This window comes from Lemur catta, chromosome 3 (genome assembly GCF_020740605.2).
Source record: "Lemur catta isolate mLemCat1 chromosome 3, mLemCat1.pri, whole genome shotgun sequence".
NCBI classification, from domain to species: Eukaryota; Metazoa; Chordata; class Mammalia; order Primates; family Lemuridae; genus Lemur; species Lemur catta.
This window is the reverse complement of record NC_059130.1, coordinates 123,223,062-123,248,825: the sequence shown is the minus strand read 5'-3', so window position 1 is coordinate 123,248,825 and position 25,764 is coordinate 123,223,062. Positions and strand designations below refer to the sequence as shown.

At 58.0% G+C, this 25,764-nt stretch overlaps 1 protein-coding gene across 10 annotated transcripts in view; it reads right to left on the bottom strand.

Annotated features, from left to right (window-relative positions):
* Window positions 1-2,837: 2,837 nt before the first annotated feature.
* The window catches only part of NPHP4 (nephrocystin 4), a 114,262-nt gene continuing 91,335 nt past the window's right edge, over window positions 2,838-25,764 (bottom strand). For 5 of the 10 annotated variants that reach the window (XM_045546293.1, XM_045546296.1, XM_045546288.1 and 2 more), the window contains 11 exons: window positions 25,566-25,746; window positions 19,697-19,822; window positions 16,377-16,585; window positions 13,419-13,645; window positions 13,048-13,219; window positions 12,164-12,247; window positions 7,515-7,671; window positions 6,790-6,875; window positions 6,178-6,263; window positions 5,143-5,314; window positions 4,085-4,583 (listed from right to left, as the gene is read on the bottom strand). In XM_045546293.1, coding sequence (XP_045402249.1) covers window positions 4,296-4,583; window positions 5,143-5,314; window positions 6,178-6,263; window positions 6,790-6,875; window positions 7,515-7,671; window positions 12,164-12,247; window positions 13,048-13,219; window positions 13,419-13,645; window positions 16,377-16,585; window positions 19,697-19,822; window positions 25,566-25,746 — 1,788 coding nt within the window. In that variant the 3' untranslated portion in view covers window positions 4,085-4,295. Of the gene's footprint in view, window positions 3,447-3,943; window positions 4,584-5,142; window positions 5,315-6,177; window positions 6,264-6,789; window positions 6,876-7,381; window positions 7,477-7,514; window positions 7,672-12,163; window positions 12,248-13,047; window positions 13,220-13,418; window positions 13,646-16,376; window positions 16,586-19,696; window positions 19,823-25,565; window positions 25,747-25,764 lie in introns of those variants that run through there. The other 5 variants (XM_045546295.1, XM_045546294.1, XM_045546297.1 and 2 more) reach the window with 4 other exon arrangements.

Here is a 25,764-nt window from a genome sequence, read left to right as displayed (position 1 = left end):
ACCGTATGAGGAGCTACCCAGGGAGCATCCTTTTCCCAGCGCAGGCTCTTGTTCCTGACGCAGAGGGAGGACACCGGGAGGGGATGTGCCCTGCCCCAGGGCCCAGGGGATGGGGACACCCACCCTCCAGGCTCAGTCTCAAGTCACCTCCACCCAAGTCCCAGCCACATGGAGCCTCCTGCAGGCTGATGGCCCAACAGAGGGAGGACGGGCAGCCCAGGGCGCCCAGGCAGGGAGGCCACTTGGCTAGAGAAGGCGATGCTAACTAGAAACCCCTCATCCTCAGCACCCTGCAGACGGGACCCTGGGGACAGAGGGAAGGGGCCTGCTGGAACAGGGCCAGGTCACCTCTGCCCACATTCCTGCAGCCAAGCCTGCAGGCAGGGACTGCAAGGACATCCCTCCTACGAGGACACTGCTGGTCAGATGGCATCGGGTGGGAGGGGCAGAGGACGACCCGGAATAGCCCTGCAGTCGGCCACACAGGACCTGCTGGCCTGGGCTCCCCGCCTGCTCAGCTCACTTTGTCCTCACAAACGTCCTAGGTGGTAGGAGCCACAAGAAGCCCCACTTTGCCGAGGAGACTGGGGTACAGAGAGCTGCAGAAGCACAGAGCGAGGGGGGGAGAGAGTGGGATGGCGCTGGGAGAGGACAGGCCTTTTGGCCCCAGGCAGGACACTTGTCCTTGTCCTACCCACTGGAGGGTTTACACAAAGGAGGTGACAGGATCATTTGTATTTCCAGACAGTCGCGCTGGTGGCTGTGGGCGCTGGACAGCAGGGTCCGTGCCAAGCCGAGGAGAGTGGCCAGGGCCTCTGCATGGCCTCGCCGCTCCCCTCAGGGCCCCATGCACCGGCCTGGGGTCCTGTCTGAGCCACGTGGGCGGGGTCTGTTGACTGTTCTTACGGCCCCTGTCCTAGAGATTCCGCCTCCTGGGGAGAAAAGCATTACTTTGGAGCATGGTTCTTTCAAGGTTGGATTCTTGCAATAAAATTTCCTTGAGAACCTGAGTCTCAGATCAACCCAGGACAGATGACGGCGAAGCCAATGCTGCTCCTCCACACAGCCGCTGGGTCCCGTCGCCAGCACGGCCATCTGGAGGCTTCTCTGTGGCACCAAAGGTTCCCCTGGGGGAGGGGGTCCTCCTTAGATTACACCAGGCCTCCCTCCCCAGGATGACAGACCCTGATTTGCTGGTTACGTGAATATTTAAGGCCTCCGGGGCCGTGTGGGCCCCCAAACCTTCCTCCTGGCTGGGGCAGAGCAGCCCTCGAGGGTGGGCAGCTGTGGAGGGGTCCGAGGGCCCAGTGCCCCAGGGAGCCAGCAGGCGGCAGAGAGCAGGGCATGAGCTGCGGGGCTGGCGGGGAGGAGGCCGGCGGAGTGTGGCAGGTGGCCGTGGGGTCTCAGCCCCCTCCATGAGGACTGGGCTCCATGTGACCAGGGGTCTGGGGATCAGGCCCAGGGATCCCCCGGGGCAGGGTGCCTGCCCACCCCTCCCCACCAGCTCTCAAGGCATCCAGCCCAGTGCGGCCCCCAACCCGCCTCTGGCCTCGCCCTCTCGGGCCTCCACTCCTGGCTGTTCCTTTGCCTCTGTTGGTCCTTCTGTCCCTCTGTCTTCTCAGATGCCACCTCCTTGGGGCAAAGCCCCCTTCATGCCACACCCTGCTTTGGTCCCCAGGCTGTCAGCACTGCCTGACAGGACACGATGGCCCCCACTTTTCGTCATCTGGGCCTCCCGGAGGCAGGTCCTGGGCAGGGATCCCAACTGTCCCCTCTGGCACACAGGAGAGCTCCGTCCACACTCCAGGTCGGATGAGTGTGGGCACAAGCACGGGATGAGCATCCCGGGGCCCTTCCTCGGGGCCCTGGCTCACCACGCCCCCCACCCAGGGCCCGGCTGTCACTGCTGTGCCCTCTGCCCGGGAGGCTCTCCCCTGCCCCACTCGCCCACTCAGGCCGACTCACCCTCCAGGCCCAGCCGTCTTCCAAGGAGCCTTCCCAACCCCGTCTCCCCACGGGAGGCTGCACCTCTCCCTCCCTGCTCCAGGCCAGCGACAGCTACATGTCCCTGTCACCGCCTGCCTTCCCTACTTTCCGGAGGTTCTGGCAGGGCAGGGGCCACGCAGGCAGGTGGTACAGGCACCGATGAATGAGTGGTGAGTGAGTGACTGCCCTGGTCTCTAATGGATGTTCCAGGGAGCTTCTTAAACGGAGGGACTCTGAAAGTGGGGAGATTTAGGCTTTAAAAATGTTAAAAGGACAAAGCCACACGACTGACTTTCCAGCCACGGATGAACCTGCTTAACAGCTGTGGCTTCTGTTTCATCACGGACATGTGAGAGCCTAGCACGCGGCCGCCAGCCCGGTCCCGACACCCCCCCCACCCCCCCACCCGGCGCTCCCGCCACCGGACTCCTGCCCCCCCAACACCCCACCCGACCCCCGGCGTTCCTGCCACCGGACTCCTGCCCCCCCCACACCCCACCCGACCCCCGGCGCTCCCGCCACCGGACTCCTGCCCCCCCACACCCCACCCAACCCCCGGAGTTCCTGCCACCAGACTCCTGCCCCCCCACACCCCACCCGACCCCCGGCGTTCCCGCCACCGGACTCCTGCCCCCCCACACCCCACCCGACCCCCGGCGCTCCCGCCACCGGACTCCTGCCTCCCTAGAAGTCACCCCTATGGTCTCAGCACACACCTCCCCGCCCCGGGACAGGCCTGAGTGGACTCCCGTGAAGGCGTAGGGCACGGCCAACCCGGCTGCCCCCAGCCACAACGTCCTCAAGGGAAAACCAGGCTTATGCTGTAGACAGAAAACCCAAGAAAACTGTCAAAAGAGAAAACATGAAAAAGTTTAGTATAATATTTTCAATAACTTAAAAAACAGATGTGATGTAATATTAATAGCAGTAAAAAACACTGCATAGCAAATAATATATTATGTTTATATAAAATCCAATAAGAAAAACATAATTTTTTCATCTGGGATGATTCACAAAATACATTTTGCTAAAAGCAAATGAAAACAGAGCCCTAGATGGAGACTGCACGGGCCTCGTGCGCACTGCAGGCAGAGGCTGCGTCAGAGCCACCGCGGAGGTCACGTTCACGCTGGCCTCGGTGGCTGTCAGTGGCTCCACTAGACACGGGTGTTACAAAAGTGGTCGGGGGCTCTGCCCTCAGCCAAGGTCACAGGTCATCCGGCAGGTCCCTCAGGCCAAAGGCCGTGGGGAGGAGGAGCACAGAGCAGAGCGGGCACGTGGGGGGGAGCCGGCCGCTGCAGGGAGACGAGCGCCCAGCCTCACTGGTAGATGACCTTCACGCAGAACGTCTCTTCGTTTTTGTCTTCGTGGTCGTTGATGTAAATGAGAATCTCTGCCTCCCCCACACTCTGACCAGGGGCAAACCGCAGGCCGATCGTGTGGGTCTCTCCTCCCCCGACCTGGAAACAAGCGTCACAATCCCAGTGTCCACCCCCAGCTGTCCCCGCTCTCATCCAGCCACCTCTCCGCACAGTCGTGTACGTCTGCAGCAGGACAGCCGCTCACAGGAGCTGCCCGAGGACTGTAAGCCCTCGGGGTGCACCTGCGGCCTGCCGGAGACCCCAGTGCCCAGGATCAGGGTGACACGTCACTCAGACCCCAGAGCACACTCATTGTCTTAGATAAATTTCCCAGTGTTACGGTGAAGACCCTGGGCACACCACTCTTTCCCTTCTTGGGAGAAGCTTCACTAAATCTCTGGCAAATGAAGAAACATCGGGTCACCCAAGCATAGGCTGACATTTGTCACTCTCCCAGGACTCTCTGAAGACTGCTCCTGACTCAGTGGAATCACTCCTAAAGGCAGCGCTACCCACCTCATCCAGGTCACCTGCTCCCCGCCCCACCCCACCCCCAGGCGTCACTGGGCCCACGCCTCCCAGTACGGCCGCGGCACCTGGAAGGAATCCTCCTTGAACTGCAGCAGGTCGGGGTGGTCGCTGTGCAGGTGGTATGTCCTCCGGGAGGGGTAGGGGTTGGTGTAGGTGATCCGCTTGTTGACGCCCTTCCCTTCACCTGCCGCCAACGTGATCTCGAAGGCCTGTGGACAGAAGGGACAGGGGACGCTGTGGCCAGACTCAGAGGAACAGCCGCTGGCCCCTTTTTCAAGTATTTCCTGAGCCTACGCTGTACCATGTGTGCCCCGGACCCAGGGGACCTCCACGTAGACACGAGAGACAGGCTCTCTGGAGCATCCAGCCGGGGGCACAGACAGGACAGGGGCAAGCCCCCCACTCCCCACCCCGGCCCTACACAGAACCCCAGCGCTGGGTGGCCCGAGGCACATGGCTGAGGCCCTGTGGTGCCTTGGCAGGGAGCCCCCATGCCCTCAGCCCGCGCTTGTCACACATACAGACCTTGGAAATGAGTGGCTGGCGGCAGGACAGGCACACGAGCCACGAGGACACCAGCTGGTGACAGTCCACATCGACCAGGTTGAGGTGGACGAAGCGGCTGCCCGCCCTGAGGGGCCTCACGCTGACGTGCAGGTCCTGCATCCCACGAGGTGGCAGCACAAAGACCCCTTTGGGGTCCGTCTTCAAGAACAAGAGCGGCAGGTTCAGGGCACAGCCTCCCTCGGGTGGCAAACAAGGAGTCCCCCGCCCACCTGCAGCCGATGAGCCGGGAGAGCCCAAGGCCACAGGCTGTTCAGGGCCGGCCCACGTCTGCGGCCACGTCTCAGGTCTGCGCTGGGCAAGCCCCTCCTCGCACACGGTCACCACCCCGTGTGCCACCGCAGCAGAGGGAGAGAACGGAAACCAGCTCCGGTGTAGACGCTGGCCAGGATTCTCGCCGTCCTGGGCATCCAATGTGTAACTGCAGCTTCACCGGTTCCAGAGTCACCGTTGCTGTTTACCTCTCGGTAACTCTAAAAATTGGCCTTTGAGGCTTATTTATATGTCACTCACCCCCAATGACACGTCTAATAGAAGGCAATTTTAATGAAGCCTTTAGTAAAAGAGTGTCATTGGTCACTGAACATGCTGTAAAAGCATCAATCAGGACCAACCGCTGAGCTGCGGCCAAAAGCTTGATGTCCCGTCTCTGGGGCAGGGTGAGGGGAAGGCCCAGAAGAGCCCCCTAAAAAAGCCGTACCTTCAGCTCCTGGGGGTGTGAGGTGAAAGCTCTCACTTTCCTCACTGTCTGTGTCCCCCGAAGGACAAGGGACAGGCGAGTCAGCTGGCCTGTGACACAGGAGACATCCACACGCTGCAGGGAGTGCAGATGGACCTGCCACGTCTGCACGGGTGCCACCAGCCAGCGGTCCCTGCAGCAGGACAGGAGCCATGGGCACTTGTCCTTGAGGACAGCAGCACCAACCCGTGAGAGGTGGACGGGCACTGCCAGGAGGCTGGGGAGGCCGCACAGGGACAGCCTTGGAGGGCGGGGCCCGAGGACACAGCGCTGGGGCCTGGCTGCCCTCGCCCCTGGCCTCTCACCTTCCCACCTAAACCAGAAGCTCTGGGGGTGGGGCTATGGCTTAGACATCGCCGGTCTCTGCACCCAGGACACTGCCTGGCCCAAGGTTGCTCAGGCCAAATACGCGTCCTGGAAAAGCCTCAGTCCCCAGGTGGTGAGGTCCTGCCCCCACCCGTTCTCAGAAGCATCACAGGGGATCCCCCGGCTCACAGCGGTTCTGAAGGATTCTCAAAGGGCTGGGAGATCTGACTTCAGAGGAAACAGAAAAGGGACCAGCTCAACCTAACGGGTGACAGGTGGGGGCGATCGCACCACAGTCCTCAGACATCAAGGACAATGGCTGGCCACGTCCCATCTCTCCAGGAGGGCCCAAGGCCTGATTCCCTCAGTTCAGCTTGAAGATTCAGCAAGCAAACAATGACAACAGGCTGCTGGGCCACTCCTGGCACTGCTGTTTCTTCCCTTGGTGGGCATAGGACACACCCCACGTCTCTCAGGCTGTGTGAGCCACTCCGGAGCACAGAGGACGCTGCCCGGGGCCGGGCTGGCCACAGAACCAGCAGAATCCCGCCTCCCAAGGCAGAGGGCTGAGGAGCTCCCGCTCGTGAGCTTAGGGAGGGGCCAGGCCCACTTTTAATCCACCAGCAGCTCCCAGACCTGCCTCGTCCCCGCCTCCGCCCTGTCCCCAGACCCTGGGGCCGGCACACTCACAAGTAGATGAAGACAAAGAAGTCTTTGCTCTCCGGGCTTGGACCACTAGCCACCTTCAGGAACACATCCCGAGGCTCCCCGGGGCCCTGCCAAGCGGACGCAGACACATGAGGGCACGTGCTAGCCCTTCGCAGCTCTGCCTGACCCGGCCTGGCCTGGCCACAGCAGGAGGGAGCCGGCCCCTACCCGAATGAATTTATTAATTTTCTGTACTAGTGGGAATTCACTATTCTGTTCACTGCAAAGGAGGAAATCATTAGCTTCTTGATTTTGTATGGATCTCAATAATTACATTCTGCAGGAGATGCTATCCCGTTTCCTAACTAGTCATAACACAATTATTACACAATGGTAATTAATAAGTGCCTTAATTACCATTCACTTTATTCACTTTGCTTCATGCCTTTTTTAAATTTAAATTCAGATGATCAAGGAACTGATCTGCTAGTGGAAAATTCATAAAGTTCTCATAAGGATGTCACAATAGCCTTTAGCACCTTGGAAAGAACCCACTTAGTCAAAAACCTAAAAGGAAGAGGCCCCCAGGAGACCGGGGAAGGTAGGGGACTCGCGGGAAGGACCTGCCCGAGCCGGGCCCACAACACAACCTACCACATTCTGGGTCTCACAAATGACGTTCGGGTCACTGCAGCGAACGTGGACTGGGGGCTCCTCACCGGGCATTCCTCCCCGAGCACCTAGAATACAGAAAATGCCAGAAAAGTCTTCTCCACGGCCTGAGCCTGTGCTGCAGACAGCCCTGTGTGTCACATCATCTAGGACAGGCTGGGGCCTGTCACAGGTGCTCGGCAAACACCTGCTGGGCACAGGGACACGGCCACCTCTATCCCAGGACAGCGCCAGTGTGCTGTGCACTCCTGCAGGGACACTGGTCCATCTGCCCCAACATGGCACATCCCTTAGTGACCTTTTCAGGGGACCGTGGAAAGGGAAGCACCAAGAGGCGCCTGGGAGCACAGAAGGCCTCACTGTGCTCTGAAGGCACCATGGGAACAGGGGAGCTATCCGCTGAGCGGCAAGTGTCCCCAGATGTGACCCCCACCCCCGCCTAATAGGGACAGACCTGGACCATGGGAGCTGTGATTTTTAGAACAGTGGAATCAGCCACCAAATGTGCACCTGTCACTGCAGAGGAGGCAGGAAGGCTGCCATGCAAATCATAAAGGCAGGTGGCAGAACTTACAATGCACCACATGTTCCTGGTGTAACGGCACCAGGGGATGAAGTAACGACGCCATCTGCCACCCGAGGGGAGACACTGTTTTCAAACAGTTGAACCTGCAAAATGCCAGCCACAGGGTCAGCAGGGGACCTGCCTGGAAGCGTGTGCCAGGGGGGCAGGCGGATGGCCTTCTTCAGGAAAGTGAGCTCTGGGTGATAGAAGCGGAAGACCTGGTCCACCACGTGGGGCTGGGGCTCCACGGTGAGGCAGAGCACAGCGATGGGCTTGGCACCACCCGCCCGGAACAGGACCTGCGGGGGAGCAGACCACACCGGGTCACGACCGGCAGGCGGTACGTGGGCAGCTTCACGTCCCTCCTCAGGCAGCACGGGGATCTCCCCTGTCACCAAGACCCACTCTCCCCCTCAAACGAGATGGGAAGTTCAGGCACCGTCAGAGAGACAGGGGCAGAGCCTGCAGTGGCAGTGCCCACTGAGGGGGCCGCTGAGCAAGGCCCAGGCCAGCACCCAGCACAGGGTCCGCATGTGGACGTGCTACTGCCATTTCTCTGAGTGAGGCCCCCCTCGATGCTAGTGGAAAAGTTCTGCAGTCCCAACACCAAAAACGACTTCACCCATAATCCCACCTTCCTACACCTTGGATGTGTGTGCAGAAGTCATTCTAGAAAGTTCTCAACATTAACCTCACTGGGTCCTTCTGGGTGGTACTGGGGGTCGCTGCACTCATGGTCGAGCACATTAGCACCAGCTCTTTGATCCCAGACGGTAAAAAGAGGCTGTGCCTCAACTGAAAGGGCCAGACATAGAAACTGTCCTCCAGTTTTTAAAAAAGTTACTAAAAAAACTTATTTGTCCAAAAGGGGTGCTAATTTGGACAGCTGATATAATGGGTATCTTTATTTCATTATACAGACACATGCACACAAGTGTGCCCAGAGACACATGTGTATGCATATATGCACACACGTGCACACGCTTGCACACACATGCACAAGCACACACAGGAAGAGAGTGGGGGAGGGGAAGAATGGAAGCAAGATCTTTCTGAATATATCTTGTGTTATAGTTTGATTTTGGACTTGTTTAAATGTTCTTAGTTAATTTTAAAATTAAATTTTAAAAAAGGCATCTCTATGTATTGAAAATAAACTGCAACAAATCTGTGTATCAAGCTGGTGATATAACTGCCCAGAGAAGAATTCATTAAGTAAATTTAAAACACAGGACAAAAAGGACCTAGGACAAAAGCACCATGCAGAAATCCTAACTGCAGTGGCCTTGCTCATGGCAGGCCGGACACTGGGAAACACACACAAGCTCACGTGCGGCCGGCGTGGCCAGCACTGTCGGGCCGAGGGGACTTGACCAGCGTGGTCAGTGGATGGGTGATATTCGGAGGAATTGTGCAAATAAGTGAATATATTGAAGAAAATGGGAGCCAGGTTTCTCACTAGCAGACATGGGAATCAGAAACATGGAAAAAAGACAGAGAGTGGGAATAAACCTGTGATGTCAGACTGGTACTGGCAGAATTGGTGTGAATTCATGGTGTTCAACATAGCCAGAAACAGAAGTCTGTGCCCCTACACACACATACATGCACACCAGATACCTACACGTCATACATGCGTGTGTACAGGCACATGCCTCTCTGTTGAGAGGCACTAGCAGCAGTGACACTCAGCAATAACGAGCACATTTAGCACCCGGATCCTGGTTTCTAAATCTCATTCTCCACCCAGAGAAAACTTAGCTAAATGGCCGATGTTCCAGAAACGGAGCAGGGGAATGTAGGCTGAGGCTGGAGTGTCTCTGCCAGACAAGGAAGGGCTCAGAGAAGGACAAGGACGTGTCCACGGCTGGAAGGGGCTGCCACTGGTCAGTTGGGGACAGTAGGAGCATGAGCAGCTAAATAAACAATGACAGTAATGAAATGAGTGACAGGAATTCACAGTCCAGGAAGATATAAAAAGTAAATAAAGTAAATGAACAGGCTGAAGGCAAAGCTCTGTCTAACTCAGAATGCCAACGACAAACGCAGGTGGGACGACGGGATTTGAAAATCCCCGCTGGGCAACCACCACACCAGCTCCCGATGGGGACAGCGTCATCAGTGGCTGCTGAGCCCCCGTGGGTAAGAGTGTGACGAAGAACAGGACACACACAGTATCTCAGAGTAGCTCCCGACAAAACGCTTACTACTTTCTAATTACTAAGTACAATTTATTTTACAAGGGAAAAGCGTGGCAGATACCATCTAAGCTAAATGAAAAAGTTAACACCACCAGTAACAGGACAAATCAACATCGTGTCCCCCTCGATACAATGTTCTGAGAATAACAGCAAAACGTCTGTGGAGTTCTTGCCCCAAATGCAGGGCCCAATCGTGCACGATCAGACGGGTTCCCTGCGGTCACACCACAGGACAACTGGCCTGTACACTTCACAACGGCCAGAGCCACGCGAGGACGTGGGGCAGCGCCAGAGGGACTGTGGAGCACGCTGTGTGGACCTGGGCGTGCAACTGGCTGGGCACTGGGACATCCGTGAAATGTGAGTGGGACCTGTGACCAGAGCCCGTCAGAGCCAATTCCCTGACCTGCGGGGTTCTGCTCTGGTCACACAGGGGAACGTCCTTGTTTTCAGGGCAGATCTGCCCTCAGTTTCTCGGAGGAAAAGGGCATTACGTTGGTAACATTCCCAAACTGTTCAGGAGGAAGTGCATAAACACAGACTGGTGACGCAAACGTGGTGAATGCCAACAATCAGGAAATCCGGGTAAACAACACACAGGAATTCTTCACACTGTTCTTGCAACTTTTCCCTAAGTTTGAAATTATTTCAAAAAAATTTAAAGGCACAGGAGTTAACTTGGAAAAGATGGTAGCAGCCAGAGAGGGGACAGTTTCCGCATCTAAAGGATCACGTCGCGGAGTGAGAAATATGAACATGATGCCCGTGAGCTCACGAGGAGACGCCAAGAACTGACCATCTCTGGAGGTTGCTGGGGTACAGCCTATTACTTCGAAAGTTGATAAACAAAGGGAATGGATCTAACATTGACTCTAGACTGCCCAGTACTATGTATATTTCAGGGTAACCAAACTGCTGATGAGGAAAGTTCTTATTCACAGGAAAATCTCAGGAAGAGACAGAACTGGAATTCCACCACTTTCCACCCCGGACCGAACATGGGTGTGGCTCGCGAGCCCCAGGGGGACGGTTGACGGGGGACTGGGAACAGATCCATCGGGCCGTCAGCACCCGAGCCCACAAGGGGACAATGACCAGCGTGGCCGTCACAGGTGCCGGGGTCAGCCCACACTCCACAGCTCCAGAGACAGCACCGGGAGGCGGGTCCTGACCCAGACGAGCCAACGTGAAGGGCGCAGCCCGGACACTGGGCGATATCAAGGACTCGCGTTAACTCGGGACAGTGGCGACTCGCTGTCAGGTTAGAAAAGTCCTCGTCTGTCAGAGATAAACACTGATTTATGAGTAAACTAATAATATTCCTTAAAGTTCCAAATTCATGTGAAGGGATCGTAGTTTGACATAAAGATTATTTCAAAGCGAAAACATCTGAAATCTTATCTGAACTTCCCTTATCTGACTGGAGCATGACCTGAAAATACAGCTGCCACCAACCCACTGAGGGGACCAAGCCCATGAGGCAGTGTCCCAAGCACTGCGGGGAGAGACGGACTGCCCACCCATTAGCATTAGAAACCACAGAACCTTCCATGCTCTCCCACTAACGAGCTGACCCTCACTCCCGTCCTGTGCTGGTTTATAAACCTTCAGCTCCAGGCGCCCAGCGAGTCACTCACTTGTGCCCACGCCCGCGCCTCTCCGCTCCTCCGTCTACCCTCAGTTCCCTTTCAGGCCCCCCACTCGGACCTACGTTGGCGAGGACAACTTTCCTCCCAACAGCTTCGACGACAGGATGATGGTCGGGATGTCCCACACGTGTAAGGAAAGAACTGCTGGCCCCGTATCTAGCCTAGAGCACTAAGGAGACAGCAGACACGCTCTCTGGATAAAGGCAAAGCCGAGGCTCCACACTTAAATAAAGGCAAATTGTCACTGGTGACAGGGCCTGGTCACACAGGGGACCACGGTGGCAACCGCTGTGAGCCTCAGGAAAGTGGGGCACAGCTGAGAGTGGCCCCCTCGGCCTGGGCTCACTGAACTCTGTTCTCAGGGCGGGTGGCAGGGGTCCCCGACCAAAAAGAAGGTTTCAGAACTTCCTTTAAACAAGTGTCTCGGGCTCCTCTTAAGAACGTCGTACCAGCCGGCCAACGAGGGGTGCGTGCCTCACAAACACAGCCTCCCCTTAGGAAGGCAGGCGGTGAAGGAGTCAGTCTTATTTCCAGGAAGAACCACACACACACACACACACACACGCACACACACGCCACGGGGCCCGCTGGGCTCACACCCAGAGAGTGCAGGGCGGCAAGAAGCCGAGCTGCCAGGGATGTGTCCATGCCAGACACTCACTCAGGGGCTGCCCAGCACCTGGGGAGGCTGCCACTGCCCTGCCAGGACATGAAGAAAGTCCACCTCTGAGGCCCGGCCCCATCCTACCCCTAACCCTAAACCTGGCTTGACCCCTCCCCTCTAGGAGGGCAGAGAAGGGCACAGGGTCAGGTCCAAAAGGACCCACGTGACAGCAAACTGATGACACACTTGGCTCAGTCACTAAGGACACCTGCCCTCACTGCAAGACCACAGGAAATCTCCGGAATGCCCGGGACCACTCTGTCTCCTGCCCCTTTACCTTGGCACGCTTGGTGGGCATTGTGCTGGACGTCCAAGGTGACCCGGCGTCTGTGCCCTTCTCAGAGCTCAAATCAGCAGAGGCCTGTGAGAAAACAATTAGCACAAGCAGGTCAGCAGGTGGCGTTCTTGGGTGACCAGCCCCTGCACGTGTGGGAGGAGCTGCCACCCCGGACTCAGAGCTTGGGGTGACCTCGTTCTCTCTCACGCCAACCTCTGGGCAGCGACCGTCATCAGCCAGCCTCGATACACCAAAGAGGAGGCTGAGGCTGTCGTCAGGTAGGAAATAGCAGATCCCAGATCATAACCTGGATCTGCCTGAGGTCCCCTCCACTGTCCTTATGGCCTGTCCCAGGAGCCAGAATGGAAACCTGTGCACCTCTGGGAATCTCTCAAGCCCACCCCAGGGATGACCACCAGCCCACAGAGCTGCCTCGAAAGGTCAGTCGGGAGCTCACACAGCCATGCCCTCCTGGTCTCCCACACGGTACGGCCACCCCGCCCCACACACGCCACCCCCAAGGCTGCGCCCCGTGTGGGGAGCAATGCCACAGCCGGGGGACAAGCGACAGCAACTGCAGAGCAGGAAACACCGGGAGGTTTCAAGCCATTAGCTCCGCCACGGTGAGAGAAAGCCTTTGACCAATTCACTAAAGAGAATTAGGAGGTGGCAGTCCAGATTTGCGGACGGTCACCAGGCAGGGAGAGCCACCAGGCGGGAGGAGAAGGCTCTGGCTGCCGAGCGCAGCGCGGGTGTCTCGGCTCCCCCTGAGTAACGGGCAGCTGCAGGCACGGGAGGAACACGGGCAGAAACCTGAGGGCGGCCTCGGTTTCCCACTGTCATTTAGCTGAACGGCATTTCCCTCACGTGTCCGACAACCACACCTGCACCGCAGAGAAGCTCTGGAACTTGAAGGGGACGTGGGTGGTCTCCCGGGGGCGCAGGAAGAGCTGCGGGGCCAGGCTGCCACGCAGGCGGAACATGTCCTCCTCCACGGGCGTGTGCAGGCCGGCGGCGTCCTTGAAGTACTTCCATTCCTGAGTGTCCGCGATGATGCTGGGGAGGGAGGAATTCTTCCAGGCAGGGCCCCAAGGCAGGACGCAGCCCACCCACCCAGAGTGGCCCTCGGGGCAGCAGGCGGAGGCAGGGCTCGCTCTCAGGCAGGCGGAACTCCCGCCAGCTCAGAGGAGGCGCCCGGTCGTGCCCGACTCAGACCTGGGCTGGGACAGCGACAGGAGGGGCTGCCGAGACCCACCTGAGCTCGGGGTTGTCGATCTCCACAGTCACTGTGTGCTGCGTGTTGTAGGGGTTCTTAAGTGTGAACTCGAAGAACTCGGCGGTGCCCAGCGTGGCGTAGAGCGTGTGCTGCGTGGTGATGGCCAGGCTCAGCGCGCTGGCGATGCTCTCGGCCTTGGCGCGCTCCCGGTAGGCGGCGATGACCTGCAGGTCCCGCAAGTGCTGGGCACGGACGCTCTGCTGAGCCTGCAAGGCAGCCGCCAGTGGGTGGACAAGTCCTGGAGCTTCCCTCCTCGAGGGGCCTGGTTTGCTGGCCCCCGACTGCACGCCCCCGTTGCAGAATACCAATTTATTCTGGAAAGTGATGAGAACTGCCCCCTTCTTGACCATGTGGTCAGGATGGGTCTCAGTTGCGGCTGCACAGATTCACTGGCCGTCCCTTCCCTGCGGAGCCCACGCAGCAGCCCAGCCTCCCTCTGCCCCGGCCTGCGGGCGGCCCAGGGAGGCGGAGTCTGCCCTGCGTGCGCCGAGAGGCTCTTCGCAGCTGCGGGGCTGGCGCCAGGTACAGTGGGAAACAGCAGCAGTGGTTTCAAACAAAAGAGGAGAAAACACCCTCAAATCTAAGACAGGTAGGTGACAGGACTCACCTGGCCAGGTCCCCAGCGTGGCACCAGAGTCCACGGGAGGCAACATGTCCCTGTCATGCGGAGTCTCAGTGCCCCAGATGACCTCACGCTGGGTCAGGGTGTGGACAACCCGCAGGCTGCCTCAGCGAGGCTTGGCCACCCCTCTCTGGGGCCCCAGGGACCCAGTGGGCTCGGCCAGCAGGATGTGCCCTACAGCGCGGAGACAGCTTGCTTTTCTCGTGTGCCTCATGTTAAAAGGGAGGCCCGTCGCAGCTGCCTTGCAACATCTGAGGCCTGGACAGGGCCACCCCCAAGCCTCAGCGTCAGCCAGGCACCAGGGACCTTCAGTCTAACCCCAGGAGGCTGTGACGTCAGAAGGGACAGGCTGACTCGAATGCTCTTAGACTTTAACTCAAAATGTGAGGTGGAAATTTGATTTCTGACTTAAATGACTTTGGATATTACCTTTCTACTATCCAAAACCTCGGCCTTTCCTCTGCAGAGCCATTGATGCCGAGCCTCTAACCTCCCCCTGGGATTTGGAAACGGGAGGTGGCCGTGCTGACACGGGAGGCCTCCGTCCGTGACACTGTGGTCACCAAGGCTTTTCAACACAGTGGAACCTCTGACAGGCTGTGCCGGACAACGGGGCCGGGCGAGAGTTAGGATGCGCAATAGAGGAGAGAGCGGCTTTTCAACCTTGGGATTCAAACACTGCACTGCTCTGACCCACGTCCTAGCTGAGAGGACAGAATCTACTCTGCCCACCAGTGAAGTGGTCCCCAGGATGACACAGGGGTGGGTTTTCGGGGTGTGGCCACTTGGAGACGGGAGCTGAACTGGCCTATTAGGCTGGCTGCCCTGGGTCACCATGGACTTGATGGTCAAAGCCATGGGTAGAGACGGCGTGAACCTGGAGGCTGTGAGGAGGGCACCTTCCTGTCCACTCCTGCCTCCTTCCATCCTGCAGAGGACGCCGTTAGCCGACACCCCACAGGAGACAGGGTGACTCAATGCCAGAGCGTGAGCCAGGCGGGCACAGCCCTGCCCTCCCTCTCCTCTTTCTTCTGGGATCCACCCGCCTGAGGATAGCACCAAGTGCTCACACTGCTCCTGCCCAGGCTGTAGGTTTAGCAGCAGAGACCTGCCTGGCAACAGAGGAGGCCTGCGGCAGCCTGGCATTACCCGTGCCGGGGTGAGTGCGTCTGCAGGTCCCGGGCTCAGTATTAGTAGGTGCACTTGCCTAGGGATATCAGCCGATTCTCCATTATTAGCTTTATTAATAAAGAGTCATCAGTAAAATAGAGGTGACACTTTAGTCCCCATCAGCCATGCTCTTACCTTACATGCTGGGAAGGGTGATGAGGTTCACTGGGCCCCTGTGTCCCAGCACCCAGCACACCCACCGGGGGACCCAGACACTGGTTCAGGGACAGACCTCTGCCCCGGCAGAGCAGTGAGGCCCAGTGAGCCCTGTGCTGGAATTCTGGAAAGTAAAGCTCTCTCTGTGGCTCTGGCATCAGATGAAAACATGAAACTTGGGACTAGTGCCACCACTTTGCTCCCACAAGGAGCAATCCTGCAGCTGTTGGGACGTGTCACTGCAGGGGCCTGCGAGTGAAGCCAGGACACAGACGGCAGTGGGAGGTAGGGAGACCAAGGCCCTGGGGGCCAGATGCAGCCCCAAGCTGGCTCTACCCTGGGACAGTCCAGCTATCGTGCCAACAGACAGGCTTGCTGCGGAAAGAAAACCGAGCGGTGACCAAGTCAGTTCCAGGCTCCACGTGTCAGGACACCTGCCCACAGGTGGAGCGGCTGAGCCAGAAACCAGAAGGCAGGCCCTGGAGACCCTGCAGGCCAGCATGCGTTGGGCTTTCTGTCACTTGCAACCCCCACTCCCACCCCCAAAGGAGATGAACCTGCGGTTCTGTCTCCTATGATCCCATGAGGTACAACAATTCTCTCCTCCCATTTCTTAGCTGCAAAATACTAAAGGGTCTATTTAGATTTTCAGCCAAAAAAGGAAACTTTTCTAGTCAGAATAATTACAGTGGCAACCAAGATACTGACGTCATTCAGAGCTCTCGTCCCCAAACCTGGGGGACTCAGAATCACCTGCAGAGCTTTCTTAAAAGCCCAGGCTCCAAAGGCGCCCTCCCCAGCCAATTAGAACCAGAATCTCCAGGGGTGAAGCCCAAGAATCAGCTTTTATTAAAAGCTCTCCCGATAATTCTGACTTGAAAATTTCCCGTGGCTGAAAAAGTCCAATTCTCTTACATCCCGCAACCAGCGGCAGGAAGAGAAGAGAATGCTGGCGAAGGGGAGAGGCGGCGGCCACGACAAACCCTCACCAGCACGCGTGTCCCATGCAGGCCCCGCTCTGCTCCGGCCTCCTGCAGGCGCACGGACCGCATCCGCTCCAGCTTGCGCCTGCGGACGGCGTCCGCCTCGCGGCCGGCGCCCTGCGGCCCCGTGGTCCCCCGGGTGTGGGTCAGCAGCACGGCCGCCAGCTCGCTGTCCACGTCAGCCAGCTTCTGCGCTTGGACCACGTTCTTCCCCACTGGAAGGGTCAGAGAAGGAGTCAGGGCGGACGTGCAGCCTCTCCCTTCCGCAAACAGCCGGGGGACAGGCCCCCAGAGCCGCCTCGTCCAGGGAGGGCGCAGAGCGTGCCTGGTGCTTTGGGCAGGCCCCACCCGCACAGCGCTGGGACACAGCGTGGTCGCCACAGCACCCCCTCCACCAGCCTCTAAAATCAGAGTTCTCACTGTGGTGCTTAGATACCAAGTTACCTTCAGGTGACTTTCTAGGGGAACTCAGTGTTCTAGAAACTCACTCTCTCAGGACGTTAAAAGGCCCGCGGACACCCTCGCCCAGGACTGCCGGCCTCAGCTCACAGGCAGCCCCTCAGGGAGCACGTTCTGAGCCCTCAGACGCACCGTCACATTAGACCCTCAAGCACGCCCTGTGTGGGGGTGTGATGAGCCCGGAGTTCAGATCAGGAATTGGGGTTCTGCGGGGTTGCACCTGTGGCCAAAGGCCTCCAGCTTATCAGCGGCGGGCGGAGCTCGGAGCAGGCCTGGGCCAAAGCTCCTGCCCTCAGCTCTGTGCCCAGCCCCCCTGCACCGCCTGGCCTCGGGGCAGCACATCTCCTTCCAGGATGGCTCTACTCACACCCTGGACCCACAGTGAAAGCTGTGTGGCAAACAGAAGCCAAAGAGCCCGGCTCCAGCAGGCAAAAGGGCAGCCACACTGGGTGGACATTTTCTTTCTCATACAGAGCTGGGGCTTAAGGCCTCAGTGGAACTGTGCTCTGATGAGGCCACGTCACAGGCTGCCAAGAGATTCCTGGACAATCGTTCAACCCGGCACAGGCAGGGCAGGGGAGGGGCACCCCAACTTAGGACCTGGGTCCCTCCTGGCTCTCAGGCACCACCAGAAACTTCCCACAGAAAACAAGCGCCAGCCTGAGCCCTCCCCAGCCTCCATCCGCAGATGCCAGCAGCCGTGGTAAAGCTCCTCGCTGTGGCACAGCCGTTTGTCCCCTCCTCTCTCACCTCTTCCTCTGTCACAAAAGCAAGTGCTATTTCCAGGTTCCTCGCCACCATCCTACCTCAAAGCTATTTAATCGCTTTTCAGAAGCCACGAGCTGCCTTCGATGGTTGCCCCAAAGAACATTTTACGTGTCTCCGGGGCACAGGCGTGAGGGGAGGCCCAGCCTGGATCAGGCCTGAGCTGCCTGTGGCCACAGCCCCACGTGGGCAGGCTGGGGGGTTACAGTGAGCTCGGGTTTTCACACGGCATCATCCCAACAAACGTCTCTCCTGGCTCCAGAGTGACCATGTGGGACCACACTTGGGGAGGAAGGAAGCACTGAGGACCTTTATTAAAATTCTGTGCAGCTTCCTAACCCCAGAATGTCACCTGGCGGGTGAGACCTGAGCTTTCTAGCAGACACCTCCTGTCCTGGTTCTGATCACAACAGGAACTGAAGGACCCCGACCCCAGGAGTTCTCGGTCCCCTCACCAAATCCCTACTGGTTCCAGCGCCCTGGGCCCCTGCCCTGCTGGGCCCTGAGGCCAAGGTTTCCAACGACCTCAGCCTCTGTTCCTGGAGTGCAGGGACTTCCCACTCTGTGGAGCTGGCTCTGCCCCTGCCCTCCAGACGGTCACAGGGACCGGCTGGGGATGAAGCAGCACTGACCCCAAAGCAGAGAATCGATTCAAAGGCAAGTTCACCACCCTTAACCACGTCTGGCCCAGTCCCCTGACCTCTCTTTGCCTCGGTTTCTTCAATATTAAAATGCGGAATCTGGCCCAGAAAAGACGCCCACCTTGCTTGTTTTGTGGATCATGGATCACAGACCCCCTCGGGCATCTCAGCCCCTCCCCCCCCAGGAGAATGTACGAAGTTGTACCTGGAGTTTCAGGGGACGTGGGGAATCCTGGAGGCCTTGCAAGATGGAACCCAAAAGCCCTCCCAGCTCTAACAAGCCACAGCACTGATCCCCCTGGAGAACCGTTCAAGGCCAACAGGCAGGGCCATCAACACAAGAAAGCTCATGGCAGCTCCGAATTCTCATAAGATCACCTGCAAGACTGGGGGAAATGCTACTGAAAGAGCACTGCCCACGTGCAATTCAAGTGACAGGTATTTTATATTCAGGTCTGTGAAGTCTTAAATTTTAAGGGGATAGGCCAGGCGTGGTGCCTCACCCCTGTAATCCTAGCACTCTGGGAGGCCGAGACGGGTGGATCATTTGAGCTCAGGAATTCAAGACCAGCCTGAGCAAGAGCGAGACCCTGTCTCTACTAAAAATAGAAAGAAATTAGCTGGACAACTAAAAATCTACAGAAAAAATTAGCCAGGCATGGTGGCACATGCCTGTAGTCCCAGCTACTTGGGAGGCTGAGGCAGGAGGATCGCTTGAGCCCAGGAGTTTGAGGTTGCTGTGAGCTGGGCTGACGCCACGGCACTCTAGGCCGGGGAACAGAGTGAGACTCTATCTCAAAAAAAAAAAAAAAATTAAGGGGATGGAAAAAAACTTCAGAGTTTCCCTGTTGTGAAAAATATTTTCACCAAACCCAGCTCTTTCCTTCCCAAGCTCCATAACTGGTTTGTTTCTCCTATTAACAACATGGGAAATTTCAAATTCATTTTTAATAATCAGACTATGCTCACCCTGACCTCTTCCTCGTTTGCTCTTCCCCTGATCAGACACAAACGCCACTCGCAGGACGAGCGTTTCTGTGAAATGGGGCGGCCAGCCTGCAGAGCCCAGGCTGGAGGGCGCTGGGCATGGCGAATGCGGGGGATCCGTGGGGCCTGTGGGTCCCCAGGAGCAGCACGTCTCCTGGACACAGGTGGAGTCTCCATCTCCAGCTGCCTGACAGTCTCTCTCTAGGTGGTTCTAACCGAGGATGGAAAGGGCGTGTCCGTCCTTCCAAGGGAGCTCGCAGGTCTCAGAGCTGCTCTCAAGGGTGCGCCTCCCCAGACCAAGGGCAGCCACAGCCTGGCCCTGGACGCAGAGGGGCATCGGCTCCACCACAAACACACACGCGTGTGCACACACACACGTGCACACACGCAGCTTTCCACCTCACTCCTCCCTGCCCCCCACACACCATCTACATTCACAGCCCGCCCGCACATGGGTCCGACAGCTCAACTCACGTCTTGGGCCTCTGCTCGTGAGGAGGCTGCCTCCAGGGAAGCGGCCGGCTCCATCATTCGAGATGACTCGAGATCTGGACGGTGGCAGTGAGCTGGGATTTCTCACTCTCTGTTCACGCAAGTGACCTAAATGAGAAACACCCCGGCATGAGATACTAACACCAAATCAGAGTCTGAGGAAACAGATTAATCCACCACATAAGGAGCTGCAGTTTTCCAACCCCATCCACACCCTCTGACGTGCTAACGTCCCACAGCGCTGCTCCCTGGTTTGAATTTGTCTTGCAGTTAAGAGACGAAAGGTGGGGGCTTATTTTTCTTTGAACTCTTTCATCTTGTGGTTTTTTTATCCTCTTGCTAGCTCAGCAACAGCCTCTGCTTTCTCGAGATGAAGCAGAGCACGGGGCGCTCACAGTTCGCTTACACGCAGATTCCCACCTCTGCTTCTCTGGGTCGCAAGGCGGGCTCTCCACAACTCACTTGGCCTTCTGGAGGCTGCACCGTGCATAGAAAGGCCTGTGTGCACTCGTGCGTGCAAACATCTGACTCCACAGACAACTCAGGGTGAAAGGGCCTCACCAAACCAGAACCTTCTCTGGAGCTGCTTCCATAACAGATGCCTCTGGAGAGCAGTGGTGTGGCCTCAGGATTAGCATGTCCTCAGGGAGACACGTGACCATGGGAGCAGTGCTCACTCATGGGCATGCTCTCCGGCAAGGTCGGGACCCACAGCCTCTGCCTGAACTCCTGGGGTGAGGCAGAGCACAGCTAACGAAGTCCTGGTACAAAATGAACTACCCAAGTTGCACACAAAATGCTCGTGCTATTGACGTCCCCAATTCCAATGAGAAAGTGTTGAATACCCACAGGCCTGGGGCATCCTGGCAACTTCCCGGGAGCTATTAGAAGTGGGAACCTTTTCCCCTGGGCTTCCCACCTCTCTGCGACCCCCGGCTCCCGCCTTCCCTCAGGCCCAGGGTAGGGAGGGCGTCTCTCCTGCTTGGCTGGGCCCCCCCTCCGGCCCTCGGCAGATCCACCTGCTGCTCTGGGCTCCTTCCCCTCTTGCCTGCCAGGAGCCACTGTTTTCAAGGGCAAGCTCAGTGCCAGGTGCATCGCATGCCCAGGTGCCCACAGAGGTGAGCCACAGTCTCTGTCCTACCCAGGCTCTCCTGGTGACAAAAGTGGAGTTTTTACCTCCTGCCACCTAACAGACGCGTCTCTCCCTAGAACAGTTCTGAACAGGCTGGAAAGGAAGTGCCCGTCCTTCCAAGGGAGCTCAGCAGGTCCCCGAGCTGCTGTAGGTTGGTGCACCCTCTAGACCTGAGGGAACAGCAGCCTGGATTTCGGATACTGAACTGCAGCTGGTGAGGCCCAAGGCGTCCCTTCAATAGAAGATCATCCCCCACAAAGACTGCGGAGGGCAAAGGCCCCAACTGGGGGTGGAAAAAGACAAGATTTAGAAATTACAGACAGACTGAGATCAATCTCCCATGAAATTCCAGGGGAGTGTACCCAGCAGATGGATGGAAAGCTCCAGTCGGTTCTGTACAGCCATGAGGACAGTCCCTTCCCTCACAGAACCTACACTCCCGTAATTGGTAAGTTCCTGTGGTCATCTAGAGCGTGTTCTATGGGCCTCAGTCCACGCTGGGCTGGCCTTCTGCCACCTCCTACAGGCCAGAGCTGTTCCTGGTCACCTGCTCCCGCTGCCGTCTTCTTCACAGGCTTTTGCAAAACCAAAGCTCAGGAAGCAACCGCGGCCAAGGTGCCGAAGTACTCGCTGTCTTCTCCAGGCCACTGCACGGGCAGACGCGGGTTCCGCCGCTCAGAGCAGTGCCCAGGGGCAACTTCAAAGCTCATGCGGTGCTCAGACATGGGGCAAGCCACCTGCTCAGCATGCTGGCAAGTCTGCCTCGAAGCCAGGTTTGGCCAGAGAGCCGCTGGGGATGTCCCTGAGGAGGGCTAGACGGCAGGGCCACCTCCCCCCACCCCTGGTAGCAACCAGGAAGGCCAGTAACATGTATCTGGTCATCTCTTCCCAGGGGAGTCATTCTGGCCAATGCCCCGATAGCTGACACTGCCTCATCCCACTGTTCTTTCTCCTTGACCTTGACGTCAGCATTGTGACACGCAGGACAGCAGTGCTGACCTCCCCCTCTGCTCAGGACCTCGCTACACCCCACGAAGACGCAGCTTCTGTCTCCCGCACTTGCCCTGCCCTGGGCTTCTGCCTGCAGGCGACCCACCTCCCTGTGGCACCTGCAGCGTCCACACCCTCCACCTAGGAGGACTGTTCTCGTCTTTTCTCTGCTTCCTCCTGCAGAGGCCCCCACAGGCACTCCTCCACCGCACCAGCGTGGCATCGCCACCTCTGCTCCCACGCTCTTCACGGCGGCTTCCATCTTCCACGTCCAATTGAAGTGGAGCCCTTCCGGCTGAGGCCACTGAGTCTCTGCCCGAATGCATCTTCGCGTTTCCAGGGTAGCCACTGGTGACCCCAACAGCGGCTTGTTGTCACAGGATCAAGATCCCTGTCCCCAAGGAAAGAACCCAACATCTGCACCCTTCTGCGTGGCAGATGTTCACGTCTCACGGCCTGTGGCCGGCTCCAGCTTCTGCAGAGCGAGGTTGGAATCCGAGGTGAGAGGGGCACTCGGACTTGTTCCTCAGTCACCAGGGAACCTTTCCACCGCTGCGCCAGGTACAAGGCAAACATCACAAGGAAGAAACGGTCAGTGCCCGCAAGGAGTTCCCAGATTTGTGAGGGGAAAAGGCAGACAAATGAGCAGCACAGGGCAGTGACAGAGTATGGGGCAGGGAGGGGACAACTGGCTGATCCAGGGCCCAGCCCACCGGTGCCAGAGCCAGAACTCCAGGCATTGCAGCTGATACTCACGCCTGGGGCCCCACCGCCTTCCGCACTATGGGGATGGAGCCCATCAGGCCCCGGGTGCCCCAATTTCCTTCCCACGAGCTCGGCATGGGTGCAGGCTCCCCACTGCCTGCATCTCTTCCCACGGGAATTTGTGGCAGGGGCGGCAGTTCGTGGCTGACAGTCTTGGCAAGCTCTCTGTCACGTCCCGAAGACGCACTCCAAGGGGGGGCCTCCCAGTTGCCCAGCAGGAGGGCACGAAGCACCCCCGCTCCCTGTGGGCAGCAGAGACTCCATCCCACAGCTGGGGGAGGCCCAGAATCTTTCTCAGCCACCTTCATCCGATAGCTAGAGGTTCCGTGAATCACAGACGAGGCCTTTGGTCCACCCACATCGGACTGGAGCGCGCGCTGGCCTGGTTTAAGCCTGCCAGTGTGCACCATGCCGGTAAGTACAGAGACACCAGGGAAACCTGCAAGGTCAGGACGGGTCCACACAGCTTGAGAGGACAAGCAGCCAGCGTCTTTGGAGCTCGGGCTCTCACGGGGGCTAATGATGACGACAGTGGCAGCAGGTGGGACCAGCAGGGTCCCGAGGGCCACCTTACAGACAACGGACACTGCTGGGCTTCACGCCACTTCCTCTTACTACATTTGCACCGAGAACGTGTGGGAAAACAAACTGAAGCACTGAGTTTGCATCTTACTTCCTTCTCACTCAGGAAGGGTCCGGGTAGCAAGACGCCACGTTTCAGCAGGGCATGATCTGTGCTTGTTACCTGGGGCAGGTTTCTTCCCCTGCAGTGGGACAGAGGGTCACGCTGGGCCCAGCACATTTGCTGCAGGGGCAGAAATTCCCTCCGAACACACAGGGCTCCTGAGGCAGCCCTGCAGCTGGAGCAAAGCCACCAAGTGTCTGACTCACACCTCGGCCATCTGCCAAAGCCCATCACCACCTGGCTCTCTCTGAAGTGTGTGGTTTGCTGACGTCCGTCCCCTGAGAACCCGGACGCTTGACCTGTGGGGCTGCCTGCCCTGACGCCTGCCCCTCCGGGAAGGCCCCTCCAGGAAGGCTGCAGAACACAAGTGACAAGCGAGCGCCCCGCTGCGCTCCCGTCCTATTGCACAACCTTGACCCCTGCGACAGAAGAAACCAATGTGGTCCTTGCAAACCCTTCGCAACAGACGCCCACTGAACGGCAGCACAAAGGGGGCTGCTACAGAGCAGAGGGCCAGCCTCCGAGGAGAGGCACGAGCAAGAGGACGGTCCTCTCCCCACCATGAGAGCCAGAGGAGCCCTGGGCCGAGTTGGCGGCCACTTGTGTCCCCATATGTGGCACAGGCTTCCCCACGTGGCCTCAGACGGAGACACATGCATCGTGAGTGTGGCCGACGAAGCGGGGTGCAGGCCGGGCCCGGGGCCACGGTGCAGCCCCCAGGGGCCGTCACCCGGAGGCTGCCACAGCCCTCGCCCCAGCCGCTGGCAGACAGCTGCCTGCGCTCCACAGAATAACCAGTCTTATGAAGAAATAAAAGACATAACACTTTTGTTCTAGAAAATGCCAACTGTACAGAGGAGGCCCGGCTCCTGCACCGAAACGCAGAGTGTGCGGGCGGCATCTGTCCTCTGTCCCGACCTCTCCCTGTCCCTGTCCCGCTGGCGCTGGAGTCTCTCCGCTGCTATCTCAGACTCGCTCTCCCACGAGCTTATCTTCCTCTTGCAGGCAAAGTATGAAAATGACAATTCGAGATAACGTATAATGGAGCCAATCTTTCTTCTGAAGATAAGATTTTAAAACCTGGAGTCACTGCACATTTGTGGGCTGGTGAATTAAATATAAAAACAACCGACGCAGTCTCAGAAGCAGAATGCCTCTTGCAACTCCCTTCGTCGTAGGAGCCTTTGAATAATGTCTGCTCCTCACATGTGGCTCATTTATTTCTCAGAACCTAATTGAGTTCTGCTGTTTCCATATTGTCTGTTTTCCAGGCTGCCTCGGATTTTACATTTGTAAACAAGCAGGCAGAAACCTCCAAGCAGACTTAATGAGCTGTGCTCCGCTCCCTCCTCTGCTGCCTTGTGCTGTCAGCACGGGTGGATGTGGCCCACGGGGCCCTGGGGCTTAGAATCAGGCTGGGTTTTGAGGAATGGAAAATTCCCTAACAAAATGACAGAGTTTTTGAGTCCCTTCCAGACAGACACGGCCCCAGAAATCTCAAGCGGCTTAGTTTTGTTGTTTTCAATTCTGCCCAGAAAAATCCCAAACCTTCCAGAATACCCTCCAGGGAGAGTCCGTGGGTTTGTCACAAGCCCACAGGGTCCCATGATGTCCCTGCCTACCAGCCCATCAGCTGCCTGACCCCATCAGAGCACTCCGTGGAAGCCTCCGGGCTGTCCGAGGGTGACCCTCCTGCACCACCTGGCTCGAACGCCTGCCCCACTGGTGCGGCACGTGGGATGGAGACAGGGACTCTGCTCGGCCTTTCTGATGAGCAGCCCTGGGGACACCTCTGACACAAGGTCATGGTGCTGGACCAAAAGGAAACAGGTTTCTCCGTCCTTCTCTCCTGAGCTGTATGGAAGTTCGGGAACGTTGTTAGTTTCTCCTCTCCACGATGAAACAGTTCCGTGGGCTGCCGCTCCAAACGAAAACCCCTCCTGGAGCCGGTCACTTTATTTGAGGACTCTCACAGAGATGCCCCACCCATAGCACCAAAAAGCACAACGCAGGCGAGCCTAAGATGACTCGTGACCTCAAACCAGGATCAGAAATCGGGAATACCAAACAACCGGAGCCCGGACAGACTCGGGGGCCGCGGACAGACGCCCAGTAGCCAAGCTAGTAAGGATTCTGCTGCTTTGCTACGAAGCATGTGGCGCCCACGACATGGCCCCCATGATGTGGCCCCTGCCCCGAGGGAGCTGACAAGCTAGTGGGGGAGACGGGCGGTCGCTGGAGAATGGTGCAAAGCCAGGCACAGCTGGGGGGACTCTTACCCACGTTGGCCAAGGTCAGGTACAGCCGGCCCTTCACCACGGAGTGGACGCCGATGGGCTTGACGCTGCCAAACCCAGTCACGTCTCCGCTCACCGCCATGGTGTCCCACTCATATTCAGTCATCACCACCTCGAGCTCCTGCGAGACCTGCACGGCCGGCCGCCCCTGGCGGAGGAGGTGCTGCGGGGAGAAACGCGC